The sequence below is a fragment of the Cynara cardunculus genome (assembly GCF_001531365.2).
Source record: "Cynara cardunculus var. scolymus isolate 2C chromosome LG 11, CcrdV1, whole genome shotgun sequence".
Classification (NCBI taxonomy): Eukaryota; Viridiplantae; Streptophyta; class Magnoliopsida; order Asterales; family Asteraceae; genus Cynara; species Cynara cardunculus.
This window is the reverse complement of record NC_037538.1, coordinates 13,300,226-13,317,872: the sequence shown is the minus strand read 5'-3', so window position 1 is coordinate 13,317,872 and position 17,647 is coordinate 13,300,226. Positions and strand designations below refer to the sequence as shown.

Here is a 17,647-nt window from a genome sequence, read left to right as displayed (position 1 = left end):
CTCATTTTGTACTATATCATGAGAAACTCTTAATCATTCTGATCATTTGATCATTTTGCACCAAAACATTCAACAACTATCAAACAGCCCTGTAGTGAAAAATCTCATCAATCCCAAATCTGAAATCCACGCGTTATCAAAACGCTTGTAGCCATAGATAGGTGTGCTCACGACCCGGGTTGATTGGTTTGGAGCCGTTTTAACAACCCAACCCAATGTTTGCGGTTTGAAAATTTTCAACCAAACCCAACCCGTTCAGGTTGATCTGGTTGTGTTTAAACAATGTAAAATCACATAAAAATAAATGAAACTTTCCTTTGAAATACGACCGACCACTCAAGATAATATGCAAGTTCATCAAATATTTAGATATTACAATAAAAATGTTTAAACCAAATGATAATACATCAATCAACAACAATAGTTTTAGACGTTTCCAACCCGATGCTTTCGCTTTCTTGACGTTGAGGTTGGTCATGTCATGATTGTCATCTACAATTCAAAGCTAAAGTTAAGGTCGGGTTGTCGGGTTCGTCGGATTTTTTTGGGACTGACCCGATTCCAACCCAATAAGGTCGGGTTGGTCGGGTTTTTTTGGGCCTGACCCGATTCCAACCCAATAAGGTCGGGTTGGCTAAATTTTTTATCGATCATGGATCGGGTTACCTCAGGTTGGGGTTTTTTTTTCCACGTAAACTGGTCTGAAAATCCATATTTAAAAAAAAATCCAAATTAATGTTATGCAAATAAGTTTGTATCAATTCCAAAAGCTTGAAATCGACCTTACACGTGTCCAAATACACATCATAGTCAAACTATCCGACGGTTGTCAACAATTTGTGTGAATCTCCAAGGTTTAATATTAATATAATTACACATTAATTATAAAAACAATTTTATTTTGTATTTTCTAAAAAAAGTCAAACTTTATTGTCGATATATAATCTGAAGGATAATCTTTTCTATTGAAATATACAAAAGAATTATATCAAATAATGACCATGTTTTTATATTAAATAAAATGATACATTAAAAAAAAAATTGATCCAACGGGTCGATCCAAACCGACTAACTCGTCTGACCCATGACCCGTTGACCCTAAAAATTTAGCTCGTTCGATGACTCAATTTACGTCTTTAACTATTTTAACCAGTTATTTAATCTCAGTCATTAGTCGTTTCATCTAAACATGCACAAAAGTCAAACCATCCAACGGCCAATATTAATTCGGATAAAAAATTTATATCTTAAATTCTGACATTTAAATTCTTATCCATCAATCATATGAATACACACTTATATGTAAATAGAGATAAAGTATGAACTTAAATTAAATAAATTTAAATATACTAGAAGAGTATTCGTGCAATGCAACGAGACACATCTCGATTTTAATGTTTTATTTTATTCTTTGTTTTTGTCGATATTATAATACGATTTTATGTGTTTTTAAGAAAGCAATAATGATTTTATTTTTGAATAAAATATAAATTTGAAATAAAAAAATATATCAATGTTAATATCAAATCAACTATTTAAAAGTTCTACTTTTATGTAATTTCTTTAATTTTTTTTTATTATAATTTAATTTAAGTTTAATAATGAAATAATTTATTTTTGGTTTAATAATATAACATTTTATAAAGATAATAGTTAAGTATTCTGTTAGAACTCAATGATTATCCTAATTATATTTTAGATTTTTTATATTTAAAAAAATATGTTTATCATGTATTTGATTATACCTGCAGTTGGTAACACGAATTCAGATATGGAGCTTTAATAAGTTGTACTTACGCACAATTACTTGTAATCTTGAGTTTTAAGTAACATGCATTAATMAACAGTACTTTATGCATAAAAAGTGGTTTTTAAGAGTTTTTGTCAAATGATTTATAATATAGTATATATATATATAAGAAAAATAAATTAAATAAATTTAAATAATATAAAAATCTGACGTGTCTTAATTTCATTGACATGGTAAAAATAATATATAAGATTTTAAAATGACATATTTTTATTCATATCAATTCTGATTAAACCAAAGGATCTTTGGTCTAACGATATTGTAGTCTTTGGCCTCCTAGTAGATAAAGAGTTTAAATCTCACCGAAGGTGAGAAGAGTGCGTGAGTTTATTTGTTACATTTGTCGTATATAAATATTATTATACTTTTAAAAAATATTAAATTTTAATCATTAACTAAAAACAAATCAAAATTTTGTATTTACCAAAAAAGGTCAAACCCATCAAATTAGGTTAAGAAAAATGTAGTTGTCTTAATTAAAATAATACAATAAATGCAAACCCCTAGACCTCCTTAATTGCTAGTTTATTCCAAGTTCTCTTAATTAATGAAACTATGGATCTCATATTTCTCTCTCTAGAGTGATCGGAGATGAGAGAGAAGATGTCGGAAACCCGATCTCCGATGCCGTTGATGTATCGGAGGCATTCAAGTGGGGAGATGATGAACAACTTGGCGTCGGTTTCGAGCAGTCTGTTGCCGGCTTTTGGAACCATTGTTGGCGGGGATTCAACTCCTCTCAGAAAATATGTCATTGCACCCTATGATCGTCGGTACCGGTAAGTTATCTCCCGCCATAAACTTATTACGTTTTATATGATTGTAGGTTGTACATTATGCATAAAAATGTGTGAGTACTGCACGTTATATCACCAGTTAAACTATCGAAATCATTTCAGCGAATCTTGAAAACGTTTATTGAACTATCAAACTCATTTCAACGAGAGTAGAAATCTTGAAATCTTTCTTGAAATTTCTTTGTTTTTTAAGTCAAAATTCAGAGATCTTGAATTCAAGGATTAATTACATTTACATATTGTTTACTGGATCATTAAAAATACGTTTACGTGTTAAAAATGCATTCGTGAACAAGTAACGAAAATCTCGTAATTTTTTCCGAATATTATTTTTTATAAAAAGTTATTTCTTCCTTTTTTTTTTTTTAAAATAACCTAAATGGGCTTTGCTTATATTTGAGTGAAAGTGATTCTAAGTTTTCGAATTTTGTATTCAAATGGTTAATTATTTATAGATTTGAGTTTTCTGGATATAAAAACAACTGATCAGATGATTATATGAAATAATGTTACTGGTCGTGAGCTCGATTGTTACTTTATAACGAAATTTGAAAAACTAACGAATATAATCACCCTTCCTTCAAGTTTATAAGCAACGACGGTGTTCAAAAATTTTAATATAAATTTATAAATTAAAATCTTGTTAATATCGGGAGAAATAGATATATTTATTTATTATATTTTTTATTCTCTCTTTCTCTTTCTATATATAGATTTGGGGTTACGTGAGACAAAACTGTTTTCATGAGACAAGCGTGATACGATTTTTACACTTGAAACTTCACAACAAAATGTTGTGAAGGTAAAAAAAAAAAGTCGAATCTTCATAGCAAAAACACTGTGAATGTCACATTTACGGTGTTTTGCTGTGAAGTTTCAAGTGTAAAAACTGTTTCACGTATCTCACGAAAACAACTTTGTCTCATATGATCCCAAGTGTAAGTGTGTGTGTGTGTGTGTGTGTGTGTGTRTRTATATATATATATATATATATATATATGAAAGGGTTTAAACGAGAACCCCTGTAATTCGCGAAAACGCAAGAACAACCTATTAACCTCRTATTGTGATAACAATAAAAATTAAAAGATTTTTTAAATTAAAAATGAAATTAAAACAATTCAAAAAAATTGAGAGGCAAAAAGGTAATATTGGAATTCAAAGTGATAAAATTTAAAAAACACAATCACACTAAACCAATTAATCGGGATAACATAATGGACTATTATGGTTATCGCTTATTTCAACACGATTTGGTGTGATATGAGTGTGATTATCACACAATTATCATAAGGATTCCGCTCGGCTAGGGTAACTTAGAAAATCGACTACTGATTTGGTGTGATATAGGTGTGATAATCATATAATATCACTATCATAACATCGCACTCGATTTGATCATGGTTTCGATCGCTTAGGGTTAGACAATCATATATTTATCACAACGATTACTCATGGTTTCGATAAGTATGGTTACACTCGATTGATCATGGTTTCGATAGGTTATGGTTACACAATCACACAATTATCACAAGAGAAAAGAAGAGAGTGGAAACGAACATGATCAATCCAGGAAAAAAAGGATGGTTATAATTAATTAAAATAAAATAAACATTATAAAAATTACTTAATTACATTATTGCCCTTATTAATTTATTTATATTTAATATAAGTTAATTTATTAACTAAAAAAGTTTGAGGTTATTGGTTATTCTCGTATTCTTATAAATCACAGGGATTATCGTTTGAACCTCCATATATATATATATATATATATATATATATATATATTATGTTTAAGAATCTTTTGATGATACGTGCAATGCTTAAACTTGAAGAGAACAAGAATTTCTTGTCTATGCATAAAATTATATATACATATGATTTTTATAATGGTTTTAAATAAGTCGTTATGCACTTGTTATAATGGCAATGTTTGGCTTCATCGCCACATTAACTTATAAATAAGTAACTTTGGGAACACATATTATGTTTATGTGCGGTGGTTATTGATTTTTCCCGTCTAAACATGTATCTAAACATAATTTTCACTTACAGTTCAAATAGGTCTATTTAAGTGACATATGTCCCTCTACACGTTTATTTTCCTGTTTTTGTGGTTTAACTGAATTTAACTCTGAAGTGGCCTCCAGACTTACAACATAACTCTGGGAAAATTTCAGAGTTGTAAGTCTGAATTTAACTCTGAAGTGACCTCCAGACTTACAACATAACTCTGGAAAAATTCAGAGTTGTATGTCTGAATTTAACTCTGAATGTAAATTTGAATTTAACTTTGGAGTGGCCTACAGACTTACAACATAACTCTGGGAAAATTCAGAGTTGTAAGTCTGAATTCAAGTCTGAATTTAATTCTAGGGTGGCCTCAAGACTTACAACATAACTCTGGAAAAATTCAAAGTTGTAAGTCTGAATTTAACTCTGGAGTGGTCATCAAAACCGGGTTTAAAATTTCAAATTCGGATTTTTGAAGCATTTTTCACAAAACAATATAACCCGGAAAAAAAAATCCCAAGCTGACTTGGCAGGTCGACCCCAGCCAGGGGCTGAGCCATTTATTCTGTGGGATTATTTAAAACACTCTTACCGGTAAAACGCTTATCAGGCTCAAGACTCTTACCAATAATTCATTCATATGGTTGGGAATATTACATGATAAGATAAATGAGAGTAATTTCTCTTACCGATAATCACTTAATAAACGGCTCCTAACACATAACAACATTCCATTTTTGTCATCTTTTTTTAAATTACGTTATTTGATTTTTAACTGATTAATGTAACTTGTATATACTTGAAATAAAAATTTTAAATAGATACTGACATATCCTACAACATGAACTGATAACACTAAACATACTTAAATGCAAAATTTTATGTTCTACAAAATGATAATTTGTAACACCCCAAGATCACATTGGCATATAAACATATATTTCCATATATCAAGAAATATAATTTATACATCTGGTCTCAATATTTACAAAAGCTACATTACAAAGTAGCTACCAAATTTTTTCATAAAATTTCAATATAAAACTTGTATACATAACAGGTATTCAAATATAAAAGATAGCACATTATCCCAACATCCATGCAAGCATATATAAATTCTTCACAATTTTCCCTTCCTCTTATCGAATATTCAGTTGTACCCGACCTGTAATKCATATTTTGAAATACAAATCAGTGTTAGACCTTGAGGTCTAGTAAATCATCCATTTGTTTATTATTGCAGGGTGAATAATCTCCAAAACACTTTTATAAACATATATTTGTATCAATAACAAATAAACAACATTTTAATAAAACAAACATCTTTTATCGCATAAAAAAGGATGAGTTATTACTCAGTTATCGCATCAAATAACCAAACAACTCATTTAGCGCATTATGATAAAACTCATCGCATCATATAGGTAAAATCACAAATTCCTTGCATGACATGGATGAGACAACCCCATTTTCTCGCATCATACTGATGCGAGAATCTCATCTCATCGCATCACACTGGTGCGACATCAATATGATATGATAAGTCAATCATGTCGCATCACAAGGATACGACAAGCATACTCCTCGCATCACAAGGATGCGATAAAAGTCACACATCAATAGAATGCGATGACTCAAGTGATATATCACATTACACAGATGCGATAACTCAATGTCATCGCATCATAAGGATGCAACAACAGTTAACAAGTTGATCAAAACCCAGTTTTTATATTCAGTTGATTATGTCACCTTTATCCTAATATACACATCTCCTGATTATGTCACATTTATCTCAAAATATACCTATCTTGATTATGCCACCCTTATATCAAAATACCAATTATGCTAAACATAGCATAAAAACAGTTTTTCGTAAATTTCCCCACGTAAAGAACCAAACGGTTCTAATCCAACAAAATAAGATGAAATTTGTAAAACAAATTCACCTTATAGAATCACACAGAGACGCAGACTTTAAAATAACAACAATTCAAGGAATTTAATCACAGAAATCAATTTCTTTCTTTCCTTCTTCGACTGCTTTAGTTTTCTCGACTCAATAAATACAGAGGAAGTCTTCTCTTCTCCTTTTACCCACTTACCATCCCAATGAGATAAAACAACTTAATTCATAATACCAAACATAAACTAATAAGAGGCGGTGGAGGTTTTAAATTATTTTAATCATATTAACGAATTAACCCCCTTAACTTATCATCATTATTCAAAAACAACCCCGAACTTTATAAATGATAAACCAATTATCACATAATTGGCTGAATAACTGACTTATAAAACTAACTTTATTTCTGAAAATTCAATTTGGACATGTATTACTTGGATAATATTTGCTTAAACCTCATTTCACTTGATGAGATGGATATCTTTCTTTGGTAGTATGTATGGGTGTTTGTTTAGTACTTAATCAATAAGTTAGTGACCGATAAATAAGTCATTATTACTATGTCTTCTCCATTAAGACCATTTTTCAAACTTAGCGTATCTATTATTTCTAGATAAATAAACTATTGAAACTTTTTCATTTATAATAATAAGTTTTTGGTTTTCTTTTTAAATAAGTAAACCATTAAATTTTTAGAAATTGGTTATATGTACATTCTTTTAATCTAAAGAAGTTATTCGTAAGTGGTTGTGAATATTTAAAAGTAAAAACAAAAGCCTCAATCACTTCCAAAACCCTACACCACTTAGACCCTCACACCCAAGTGCCTTGCCAACCCCTCAGTCGACTCCTCATTGTCTGCTCTCCATCATCTTTGTTGCCTCCTACAATCGACCTCCCTCTTTTTGAACTGTTTTTTTTTTGTCTTTCGATTCTCCCTTTCTTTCAGCAATCTAATGTAGTATGTATAGATAGATCAATAAAGAGAACGAGTCGAGAAAAACCGGATCAAAAAGAGGGAGGTAGATTGTGTAGGTCAACAGTGACGATGGTCAGTGATGAGGCGTGGCAAGGTTGATTGGGTGCATGGTTTGAATGACGTAGGGTTTGAAAACAGTAACACTGATTTAAATTCTATATTTAACTTTAAAACCTTCATTGCCGGTTACAAGTAGTTTTCTTGGGTTAAAAAAAACAGTGACTTTCTAAAAGTTCGATAACTTATTTATTCAAAAAAAAATCAGATTTAATCACACAGAACGAATTATATTCAAAAAAAATATTTTAGAAAATTATTCATGAATTTTTTTTCCTAGGGTTTTATGACTTTTCCCTACTTTTTATACTATAAATTTTTAACAAGTAATTCCATTGTTTTATTGATATAACCATTTTAAGAGTATCTCGAAATCAAGTCCCATTAATTGATCACAACGATACATTGGAAATAGCAATTTGCTATCATCTCTTCAAAAGCATCTCCAATAAATTTATTATAATTTTTTCAGATAAAATTTATAATTCAAAATTTTACATTGAATCCAAAGAGAACTCCCAATTTAAAAATTCTATCGTGGATTACAGTAACATTGATTTATAACTTTTTAAAATATTTTACATATTTAATTTATAATTAACGAATCTTGTTATACTATATACGATGAAAACATATGTTTGGTAAATACTAAATAATATATCCTTAATTTCGTTGGGTAACCTCTAAAGATGGTACAAATCTATTATTTCCCGCTTAATTTTTCGAAACGCTTTAGTAGAGTTCAAGTTCATAAGATTTTAGACAAAATGGGGGTTGATTTGCATTCGATCTGTGTTCTCGATGTGATTCTAAATCTGAGTCGATTGAACAATGTTTCATGCGTTGTCCTTCAAGTTCTCAAATTAAAGAAGGTGCTCGAGGAATAATAAGGTTTTTGCAGCTTTTGGTGTCCCTAATCAGGATCTGGGGTTTGATGTATAACTACTCTCGTTTTTCTAGGTCTTTAATAGGTTAAAAAACTATGAGTACTGATGGTTTGATCGTGTTGTAGCCTTTTAAGGCTTGATGTCCTTTTTCTAGATTTTGTGCTTTTGAGATCAGTTGTCTAAGGTTGTGGTTATGTCGGTATCTAACTTGTCATGTCAAGGGAGGGTTGAGTTTTCTTTCTCCTTAAGGCCATGTTTCTATTGTTTCCATCATTGGTCGTGGTGGCGTTAAATAGACATCTTCTTGTCTAGTCCGTTTCATTGGTGGGGTCGGTATTTTCGATATCAATTTTGTTAGTGTTTTGTCTTTCACTGTGGTTTTTGTTTGGTTGTCCATTTTTGTTTGGGTTCTTTTCTATAAACTTGAACTTCTCTTGTTCTTTTTTGGTTCTTTTTAGTTGATAAATGTTGTCTTCCGAAACAAATACAAGACACTTAAAAGTAAACGACTAATTAACTAGCCTAGCTAATCAAAGTGATGGCAAACACTTACCGAGAGGATTTAATCCAACTGGTAACTAACCGAGTCTCTTAAATCAATGACCAGTACAGTAACATGTATCGATGTATAATTTTGAATAGTTTGATCTAGTCACATGAAAATACAATGATCTAGGTTGATATGAATCTTTAAAACCAAACCAGTAAATCTCACACGGAGTAAGGTCTATATGTGTGTTAAAGTTTTATATTAGTTTGTTGGAACTTTTTCTCTCTCCTCAAGAGCTCATTTAGAGTGTAATCTAACGGGATTTCAGATATTATCAGAGTACACAAATTTTATCATCACCTTTATTCCAAGGAGTAGAGAGGTTATTTCACGTTCTTAGATTCCTCAATGTAGGTGGTGGCAAGCATTTCTAGTGGTATTGGTTATATACTCGGCATGGTCATCCCCGTTTGAGCTAGCTTTCAAGAAGGTGGCTACCGGCTCTCTCCTCTATGTCGATTTGGCGGTCGACTTCTTTTTTGCCACTGATATCATCTTAACGTTCTTCGTAGCCTATTTGGACAAATCGACATATCTGCTCATTGATGATCATAAAAAGATAGCCACAAGGTACTATCTTAAATAAAACCATTTTGTGAAATGCATTCAAAACATGCATTAATGATTCTAATTTTTGTGTGTGTGTTTTTCAGGTATGTCACTCATATGATGTTTCCGATGGATGTGGCATCAACGCTGCCATTTCAATCAATATACCGACTCTTAACTGGAAGGCTGCACCGTGGGGAGGTCTTTGGCTTCCTTAATCTGCTCAGGCTATGGCGGCTAAGGCGTGTTAGCGAGCTCTTTTCAAGGTGCAAACCACAAAAATGATTTGACATTTATTTCAAATACGCGTTTGGTATGTGGGAGACAAAACAAAAACTGGTACGACATGCGACTAAGTGGGACAATGCACACCAAAATAGGTGAAAATAAATTTAAAGATATGAGAAGGTTGGGAAAATTACTAAATTACCCATGTCAAATTAAAACCCTGAAACCTTCTTACACCATCTACGGCCTACCTCATTCTTGCCATCCAGTCCTATCCGCATACCATACGCACCTTTATATAACAACATATAGAATAAGTTGTTGCAATATCATGGGTTCCTCCTGCAACACTAAAAAAAAGTACTTCTCCTAACAGAAATGCCGTATGTTTGGGTTAGAAATTTACATAACAATCACTTGTTTTCTGAGCAGGCTAGAGAAGGATACGCGCTTCAGCTACTTCGTGACAAGAACCATCAAACTAATATGTGTTAGTACTACTTTTACTTATTCAACCATACTTGTTAGTTGCTAAAAAACACAGGTTAGGAACTGTAAAAAAAATTATGATGTTTTCGGTAGAAAGAGTTTTAAAAAGGTATATCAGATGTACAACATGATCCGGGTGGATGTACTGGTGGCAAGCATTAGGGTTCTTATGTGACAGATATCCCAACGGGTAGAGGCAAAGCCTACGTACATCCGAAGTTCCTAACCCCCCCTCTCGCGGGCATGAGTCCTACCTCTGTGTGGGATATACTGAGGAACTGTATTAAGGCATGTTGCTAGACTAACCTTTATGGCTTGGATTATCACAGGTCACACTTTTTGCAGTGCACTCAGCTGGCTGTTTCTACTATTGGATAGCCACTCATCATAAACACTCGAGTGATACATGGATCGGATCTATTATTGACAACTTTGAGGATAGAAGCATTTGGTTGGGATACACCTATTCAATGTATTGGTCAATTGTCACCCTTACAACAGTCGGATATGGAGACTTGCATGCAGTAAATCCAGGGGAGAAGATATTCAATATCTTCTATATGTTGTTCAACATCGGCCTCACCTCTTATCTTATTGGAAACATGACCAATCTTATTGTCCATAGCGCTGTCCGAACTTTTGTCATGGTAAGTTTCTCTTAGGTTTTCTCTTCTTATGTTTGGTAACCGTGGTTGTCTAGACCAGCTTGCACGCACCTCAACTAATCAACATGGGCCCTGAAGATAACGGCCAGGAAAATCCTCGGTGGTCCTGAGAAGACTTGAAGCGGTGACCTTGGGGAGGAACCCCAAGGCCTAGCCTTTATTTTCCAGTTGAGCTGGTCCTCAAGGTTTTCCTAAATGATGATTAGGTTAAGCCATCTAATCTATGTTTATGCTACTATCTGCTACTGCAGAGGGATTCAATCAACGAGATCTTAAGATATGCAAGCAAGAACAGACTTCCAGAAGGGTTAAAAGAGCAAATGTTGGCACATATGCAACTCAGGTTCAAGACAGCTGAGCTACAGCAAGAAGAAGTTCTAGGGGACCTACCAAAGGCGATTAGATCTAGCATTTCCCAACATCTATTCCGCAAAACTGTTGACAAGACTTATCTCTTTAAAGGCATTTCAGAAGATCTTAGTAGGCAATTGGTATGATTCCTTTCTTGTATAGTACAACTCTCAGTGACTGGGTCGTTGTGACGTATAACATTAGTAGCATCCTGACCATGACATTTTACCATCTAAAAGTTGAGACTTTTGGATACAAAAGAAAGATAAGGTGTCGTTTACCAACACAAATTGGGTAAGCGCTTACCAAGTAAGAGTATGGTTGGGTAAGAGGTTTGGTCTGGGTAAGTGTAGACTGAAAGTGGTAGTTTACCAAGTGTGTGGGTAAGCCTGACTGAACCATTGACCAAGTCAGACAGCAACCCATTCCTGACAGGGTGACCATCCCTGTCAACATATTTGTGGGTCAGGGTGTGATGGTTAACAATATTCCTTCTTACCGGGTAAGCATTTCTTAACAAGAGGCAGTCAACAGGTAGTAAACCACCTGTGATATTCTTGCATGAAGCTTAAACAGAGGGAAGAAGACAAGCCAATACACTAGAAAGTTTGTTTGTTTTCATATTTAAAAGACTCCCAGAACCACTCATGGGTTGGGTGAATTTAAACATATTTCAAGCACCCCTAGTAATTCATTGGCAGTACCCAAGTGTGGTTCGAACTCATAGTCTCTAGTTTATCTTAAAAAGAATTTTAACCACTTTGGCAAGCTCAGTTGAGCCTATAATAAACTAGTGGCAAGTTGATAAGACATATTCGCCAACGTTAAGGTAGGACTTACAGAATAGGTTAACAGTGATCTATTCTCTATAACATCTGTTGTGGGTTCTGTTGGCAGGTTACAGATTTGAAAGTAGAATACTTTCCACCCAAGGTTGAAGTTATACTACAAAATGAGATACCAACAGATTTCTATGTTGTAGTATCTGGAGCCATGGTATAAATCCTTTCAAAACTCAAAATTCATACTTGATGTACCCATCTGGAATTTTCTAATACTCTATAAATTCCAGGAGGTGCTGACACACAAAAATGGAATGGAGCAGGTAAATTGTTTCCTTATTGGGCAACATATAATTGAGCAGTTAACTAACAATGTAAAGATGGAGCAATCTGGTTGCACATCTGGATGTGTTTATCCATCATAAACAGAATATCAGATGCACATTCATATCTGTGCATATCTTCTATACAATTTCATCAGCACAGATTTGCAAAATACTGACCACTTGTTCTATGTTTAGAATAAGCAGCATATCTAAAAATAAAAAATCAGCTGGCTAAAAAAAAAAAAAGACTTGTGCAATTATCTTGAAAGTAACCTTTTTCAACTAGAAAGTGAATGTAATCTACTGACTTCTTATTGAAGCAAAAACCTAGTCGAGGTGATGTACAAAGCTTCGAAGTCCAATAATAGTTCACAAGTTTTACGTACCATTAACAACCATATAGAGGCGACAGTTGATATTCTTCTGCAAGGTCAAACCTCCTTGTGTCTTAAAAAGACGTTTGCAATATCCTGGGTATCAAAACATTAGATAATAAAGTTCTGGACGGAACCATTTGTGCTGGAGCAAAATAAAAAAGAGACAACTTCAGAATTAATAAAATTATATGGTAAAAAGTAATGACTTGACATAGTAATACGATTGTCTATAATTCGACTAAGAAAATAAGCGAAATATGCATGCCTTCATTTCATGTGAAAAAGAATATAGCAGCAGCATGTTTACAAAGATGCTATGAGATCTTCTATAGTGATGGATAACAACATCAAATAGCTTAAATCTTGTATAGAAATATATAAAACCAAAATAAAAAAGCAATTTCCGGTAGACAGAAAAGAATAGATCAAAAATATGATAAAAAAAAGATAAAATTTGTGATTTGTATGTGAATTTGATGGAGGGTATTAACCAAAGCCCTTTCTACGTTTCAGTTCTTGACAAAACTAGGCCCAATGGACATGTTTGGGGAAATCGGGGTATTCTTCAACATCCCCCAACCCTTCACGGTGAGAAGCAAGAAACTTTCTCAGGTAGTCCGAATTACTCATCATCACTTCAAGCAACTAGTGCAGCCTCTTGATGGCGACGGAAAGACAATAATGTCCAACTTCACACAGGTTTTCAACTAGCACTACCTCATTCAAATATATCTCTAGATGGAAACTACAAAATTTACGTGTAATAAATCTAAATAATTTATCAAAACGAACATGCACAAATGCCAATTACTTCAGCCTGCAAACATGCAAGCATGCTTTTTGGCCATGTCGTACTGTTTTAGTTCTTTGTTGTTATTGCAGCCTCTTAAAGTGCATAATTCTTTTGTAAGCTGACATGTTTATTCTCAGTATCTGAGGGACTTAAAGAAGGAGGTGCAAGAAGAGTTGCCATTCTTGACAGATCTCTTATTGGACTTGAATATTGAGGTAATAATTCCTATTGAACCCTATTAGAGTCATATGCTACTAGATTGTATTTACAATTTGATTGCATCATCGAAGATGCTAACTTAGTGGATGAATCTACATAAAATAAGGGGAATTCAGTGTTTCAACATAATTGATTCCACTTTTGGTTTATTTAAGTAGCTCATAGTGCAACTCAGTGTAGTGCATGGGCTAATACACAAGGAGAAACATACATAAGGTAAGCATATTATCTGCAAGCCAGGCAACTAGAACATCTTTGCTTAGCTATTATAAGCATAATTTGTTATTAAGTTTAGCAATAATCACACATTTATGGTATCTCTACACGATTATTATCCTCATTCATTTCAACAAAGTGCGCGTCATTTAAAAATATTAAGTCTTGTTTTAGGGACTTCTCTAGTATTTAACAGAAATATTTCTGTGTACGATACATGAAAGGAATAGATCCGATATATGTTGGTTGTTGACTCATTGCCTCTGTATCAATGTGAACGCTTTTAGGAAAAATTCTTCACAAGGCTTTAGTTTCTGCTTCTTTAAGAACCTACCATATCCGACTCATGAAGAACTAAAAAACTCCCAAGAAAATGATGTGGCATAGGAAGCATAAGCAAGAAAAAATGATCATGAAAGCTGAATATAAGTATACATGTATTCATATAACTTGGAATTAATTAAAAGTCTTGCTGAAGTGAAAGACATCTTCTGCCTTATTTTAAAGCTATTTAATTATTAGTGTTCAGTGTACAATAGAGCCCAATTAGCCATTCTTCTCTATATTTATTCGTAGGATGTTGCTATAATATTGTCAAATGAAAGCTAACATTTCTCTTTACATCCCCATTGCAGCAAACCACACCAGTTGATGAATCACAAAACCATGAAGCATCAAATTATGGCCGAGAAGATGGAGAAGGTCGGTGATCTTCAATATACTTCACCACAAAGATAAATAAGAAGAGCAACTAAAGGAACTATCAGAAAAACTTACAATATTCTGAGAGGATATACTCTCACTGTAGGGTGGATAAAAGTATCTTGACAAGCAATTCAATGATCCATATTTTTACAACCCTAGTCTCAATACCACAGTTTTCACTTGAATATAAATTTTCCTTTCTCTGAGTGCTAAGTGTACAAAGTGGTGTCAGAAGCCAGACAATTTTGTCCACGTTCTAAAACAAATAATACAATAAACAAGTTAATGATATTATTTGCAGGAACACCCACTTCTGTACTCTCAAACGCAATTCCTGTGAGGGTGGTAATCCATGGCCATCATCCACATGAGGAAACAACAGACGGCAAAAGGACAGGAAAACTTGTGCACCTTCCAGACTCAATAGAGGACCTTTTCAACTTAGCAGGTAAGCTATCCAGCTGCAACTATGCATTTTATGGTAAAACATATTATTTATTGGAATGTCATTTAGACTTTTAGATTGTAAGTGCCTAATGTGGAATTGAGAGCAATGGATTTCCTATTTATAAAAGATATCTTCTTCAATTTATGAAGTTTCCAACCCTAGTTATGTTGTCATGCAGAGAAGAAGTTCGGGAAAAGAGGAACTACTATTCTCATGGCTGATGCATCTCAAGTGGAAGATCTTAATGCTTTAAGAGAGAATGACCACCTGTTTATATTTTGAATACATGAAAATAAAATATCCAAGTTTTTTTTCCAGAAAAGACAGTTGCATTAACTTCTATAAAATTAATTATAAACAGAATCTTGTCTACAGAAAATATTTGGAATGTAAGATCAAGAACTATGGAATCCAGTGACCTATTATATGCCTTGTTACACACAATTTTCACAAGTTTTAAGTTAGCAAAGATAAGTGTTTACTGGAATTTTAGCTACTCTCCCTGTTGTTGAGCATGTCTAAAACAGAGTAAGCTGCTTTCTGGAAACGCTCTTTCTCTTCTTCTAAAGTTCTTTTCCTCTCAAGAGCAGAATCTTTGCATTTCTCGATGTCTTCTATTATTCCAGCCGAGCTTTGGTCAATTTCACTGTGTATGAAAGAAATAGGTACAAAGACCACGAAAACAGAAAGACGGTCTCATGAATATAATCATTCACATAGGCTAAAATATAGTAGCCACCAAGATCATGTGGTTAATTATATTGGACTATGAGAAAGCCTTCAGAAAAGTCTGCTTGGGGGTGGTGAAGAGAGTGTAAGAGTTTAGAAATGAATATTGTGATGCATGAGGACAAAGTGGTTATGTATGAATGGTGAATTCAGATGCTAGGGTGCAAAAGTTCACTTGGCCAAATGTTTCATACAAAAGAGTGGAATGAAATAATTAGGAAAAAGCAACATCCTCAGCAAGAAGCTTTTTCACAATTAAATTGAATGACTTAGAAAAATACAACGATGTTAATATTGATTGAACAACTCCGTTTACTCACGTAATCATCTTAAGCATATTATCCATTGCAGCTTGAACTTGCTGAGAAAGCTCTGCACACGAATGACCAAGTTATTAAATGAGATGGAAACACAAGTACAGAACCATTCGTATTAGTTGGAATAAAGCTTCTAGATTGAAAAAATCCGATAGGACCACATCAAAATTTATATTATTCATTACAAACAAGAAAGTAGATTTTAACTTACAAACGCATCTTATCAGATTGGCAAGCTAATCAAGAGGCGGAAACTAATAAAAAAACCATTTCTAAGTTAGAAAAGCATAAAAGAGCACGTCTACCAAATGTAGTGTGTATGTGGTGTGCCAACAAACACTACATCTATAACTATTGCTATTATATTAACAATACAACAAATAAATTCAAGCAGCACCTCTGAGAATGAAACATTGGATATTTGTATCGTTTCTAACTTAGTCCCTATTTTCAAATAAGATCCTACATTTAGTGCAGGAATTTCTGTCACCGGAAAGTCTCACTGGATCAATGTCAGCTTTGAGTAATCCAAACATTTGTGATAATCCAATGCCTCAAAAATCTGGCACAGCAAAGCACTCTCCGAGGGCATCATATGTATCATTTTTTGGTAAGAATATCCATAGTAACATCCCTCTATATCTAAGAAGAGATATCTACTTCACTAGCGCCATTGACATCTCAATAGAAATCGCACTTGCAATTTGTACAACACTTTTTCATAAAATAGACTTGTAGCGGGATTTGAACAAAATGAACTAAAAATTACGCTAGTCTAAATGCTTAACCAACTAGAATCAACATTCAATGCAAATAATTGTACTATAGAGAATAAGAACAGCAGAGCAGGGAGTTCTCGCTATCATCGTAACACACAATCAACTACCTGCTGTCGTATGTTAAATAAATTCTACAAAAAAGCAGAATGTTGTTCACAGAATTTTGTTGTCTAAGCAGATATGAAATACTTATCAACAAATTAGGTTCGCATCATGCAAATTCACTCGAATTTGACATAGAACACTCGTGGATTCAAAATTAATTACTGATAATCAATATACATTTGCGCTTAGAGAGTGAGGATTACCGTAGACAACGGTGGAGAGAGGAGATTGTGCGTCGGAAAGTGGAAGAAGTTGCGTATTATCGGCGTGAGAAGGCCGCGGTAAAGAGGACGCCATTAAAGCTTGATCGATAGATTTGAATTCTCAGGCGCTCTCCTTGTTTCTGCTTTTAAATGTTGCCGCCGTTTCTTAGACCACCAGACCAAACAGGCCCGGCCCAAACGAACACCATAACCTGGGCTGGGCCCAGCTGACCACCACCGAAACCGGCCCGCTCCAGGGCCAATATAGCCCCTGAACCTTTCAGCTTGATCCCAGTTAGTGGTGGCCAAAACCCAGTCCCGGCTCAGACCGGGCCGGTCCTGATCGGTCCCAAGGTTGTACATA

At 33.7% G+C, this 17,647-nt stretch overlaps 2 protein-coding genes across 2 annotated transcripts; one reads left to right on the top strand and one right to left on the bottom strand.

Annotated features, from left to right (window-relative positions):
* Positions 1-2,401: 2,401 nt before the first annotated feature.
* LOC112521146 (potassium channel KAT3) lies at positions 2,402-15,588 on the top strand. Its single transcript, XM_025129846.1, has 13 exons — positions 2,402-2,589; positions 9,357-9,572; positions 9,656-9,817; positions 10,212-10,269; positions 10,598-10,915; positions 11,185-11,424; positions 12,182-12,280; positions 12,357-12,389; positions 13,283-13,468; positions 13,700-13,777; positions 14,633-14,699; positions 15,004-15,150; positions 15,329-15,588. Exons 1-13 carry the CDS (start codon positions 2,402-2,404, stop codon positions 15,430-15,432), a joined length of 1,896 nt encoding a protein of 631 aa, XP_024985614.1. The 3' UTR covers positions 15,433-15,588.
* A 40-nt stretch (positions 15,589-15,628) lies between these two features.
* LOC112521762 lies at positions 15,629-17,377 on the bottom strand. The gene is made up of 3 exons (XM_025130756.1): positions 17,284-17,377; positions 16,200-16,251; positions 15,629-15,796 (listed from the first exon to the last, which is right to left on the bottom strand). Exons 1-3 carry the CDS (start codon positions 17,375-17,377, stop codon positions 15,640-15,642), a joined length of 303 nt encoding a protein of 100 aa, XP_024986524.1. The 3' UTR covers positions 15,629-15,639.
* Positions 17,378-17,647: the final 270 nt, after the last annotated feature.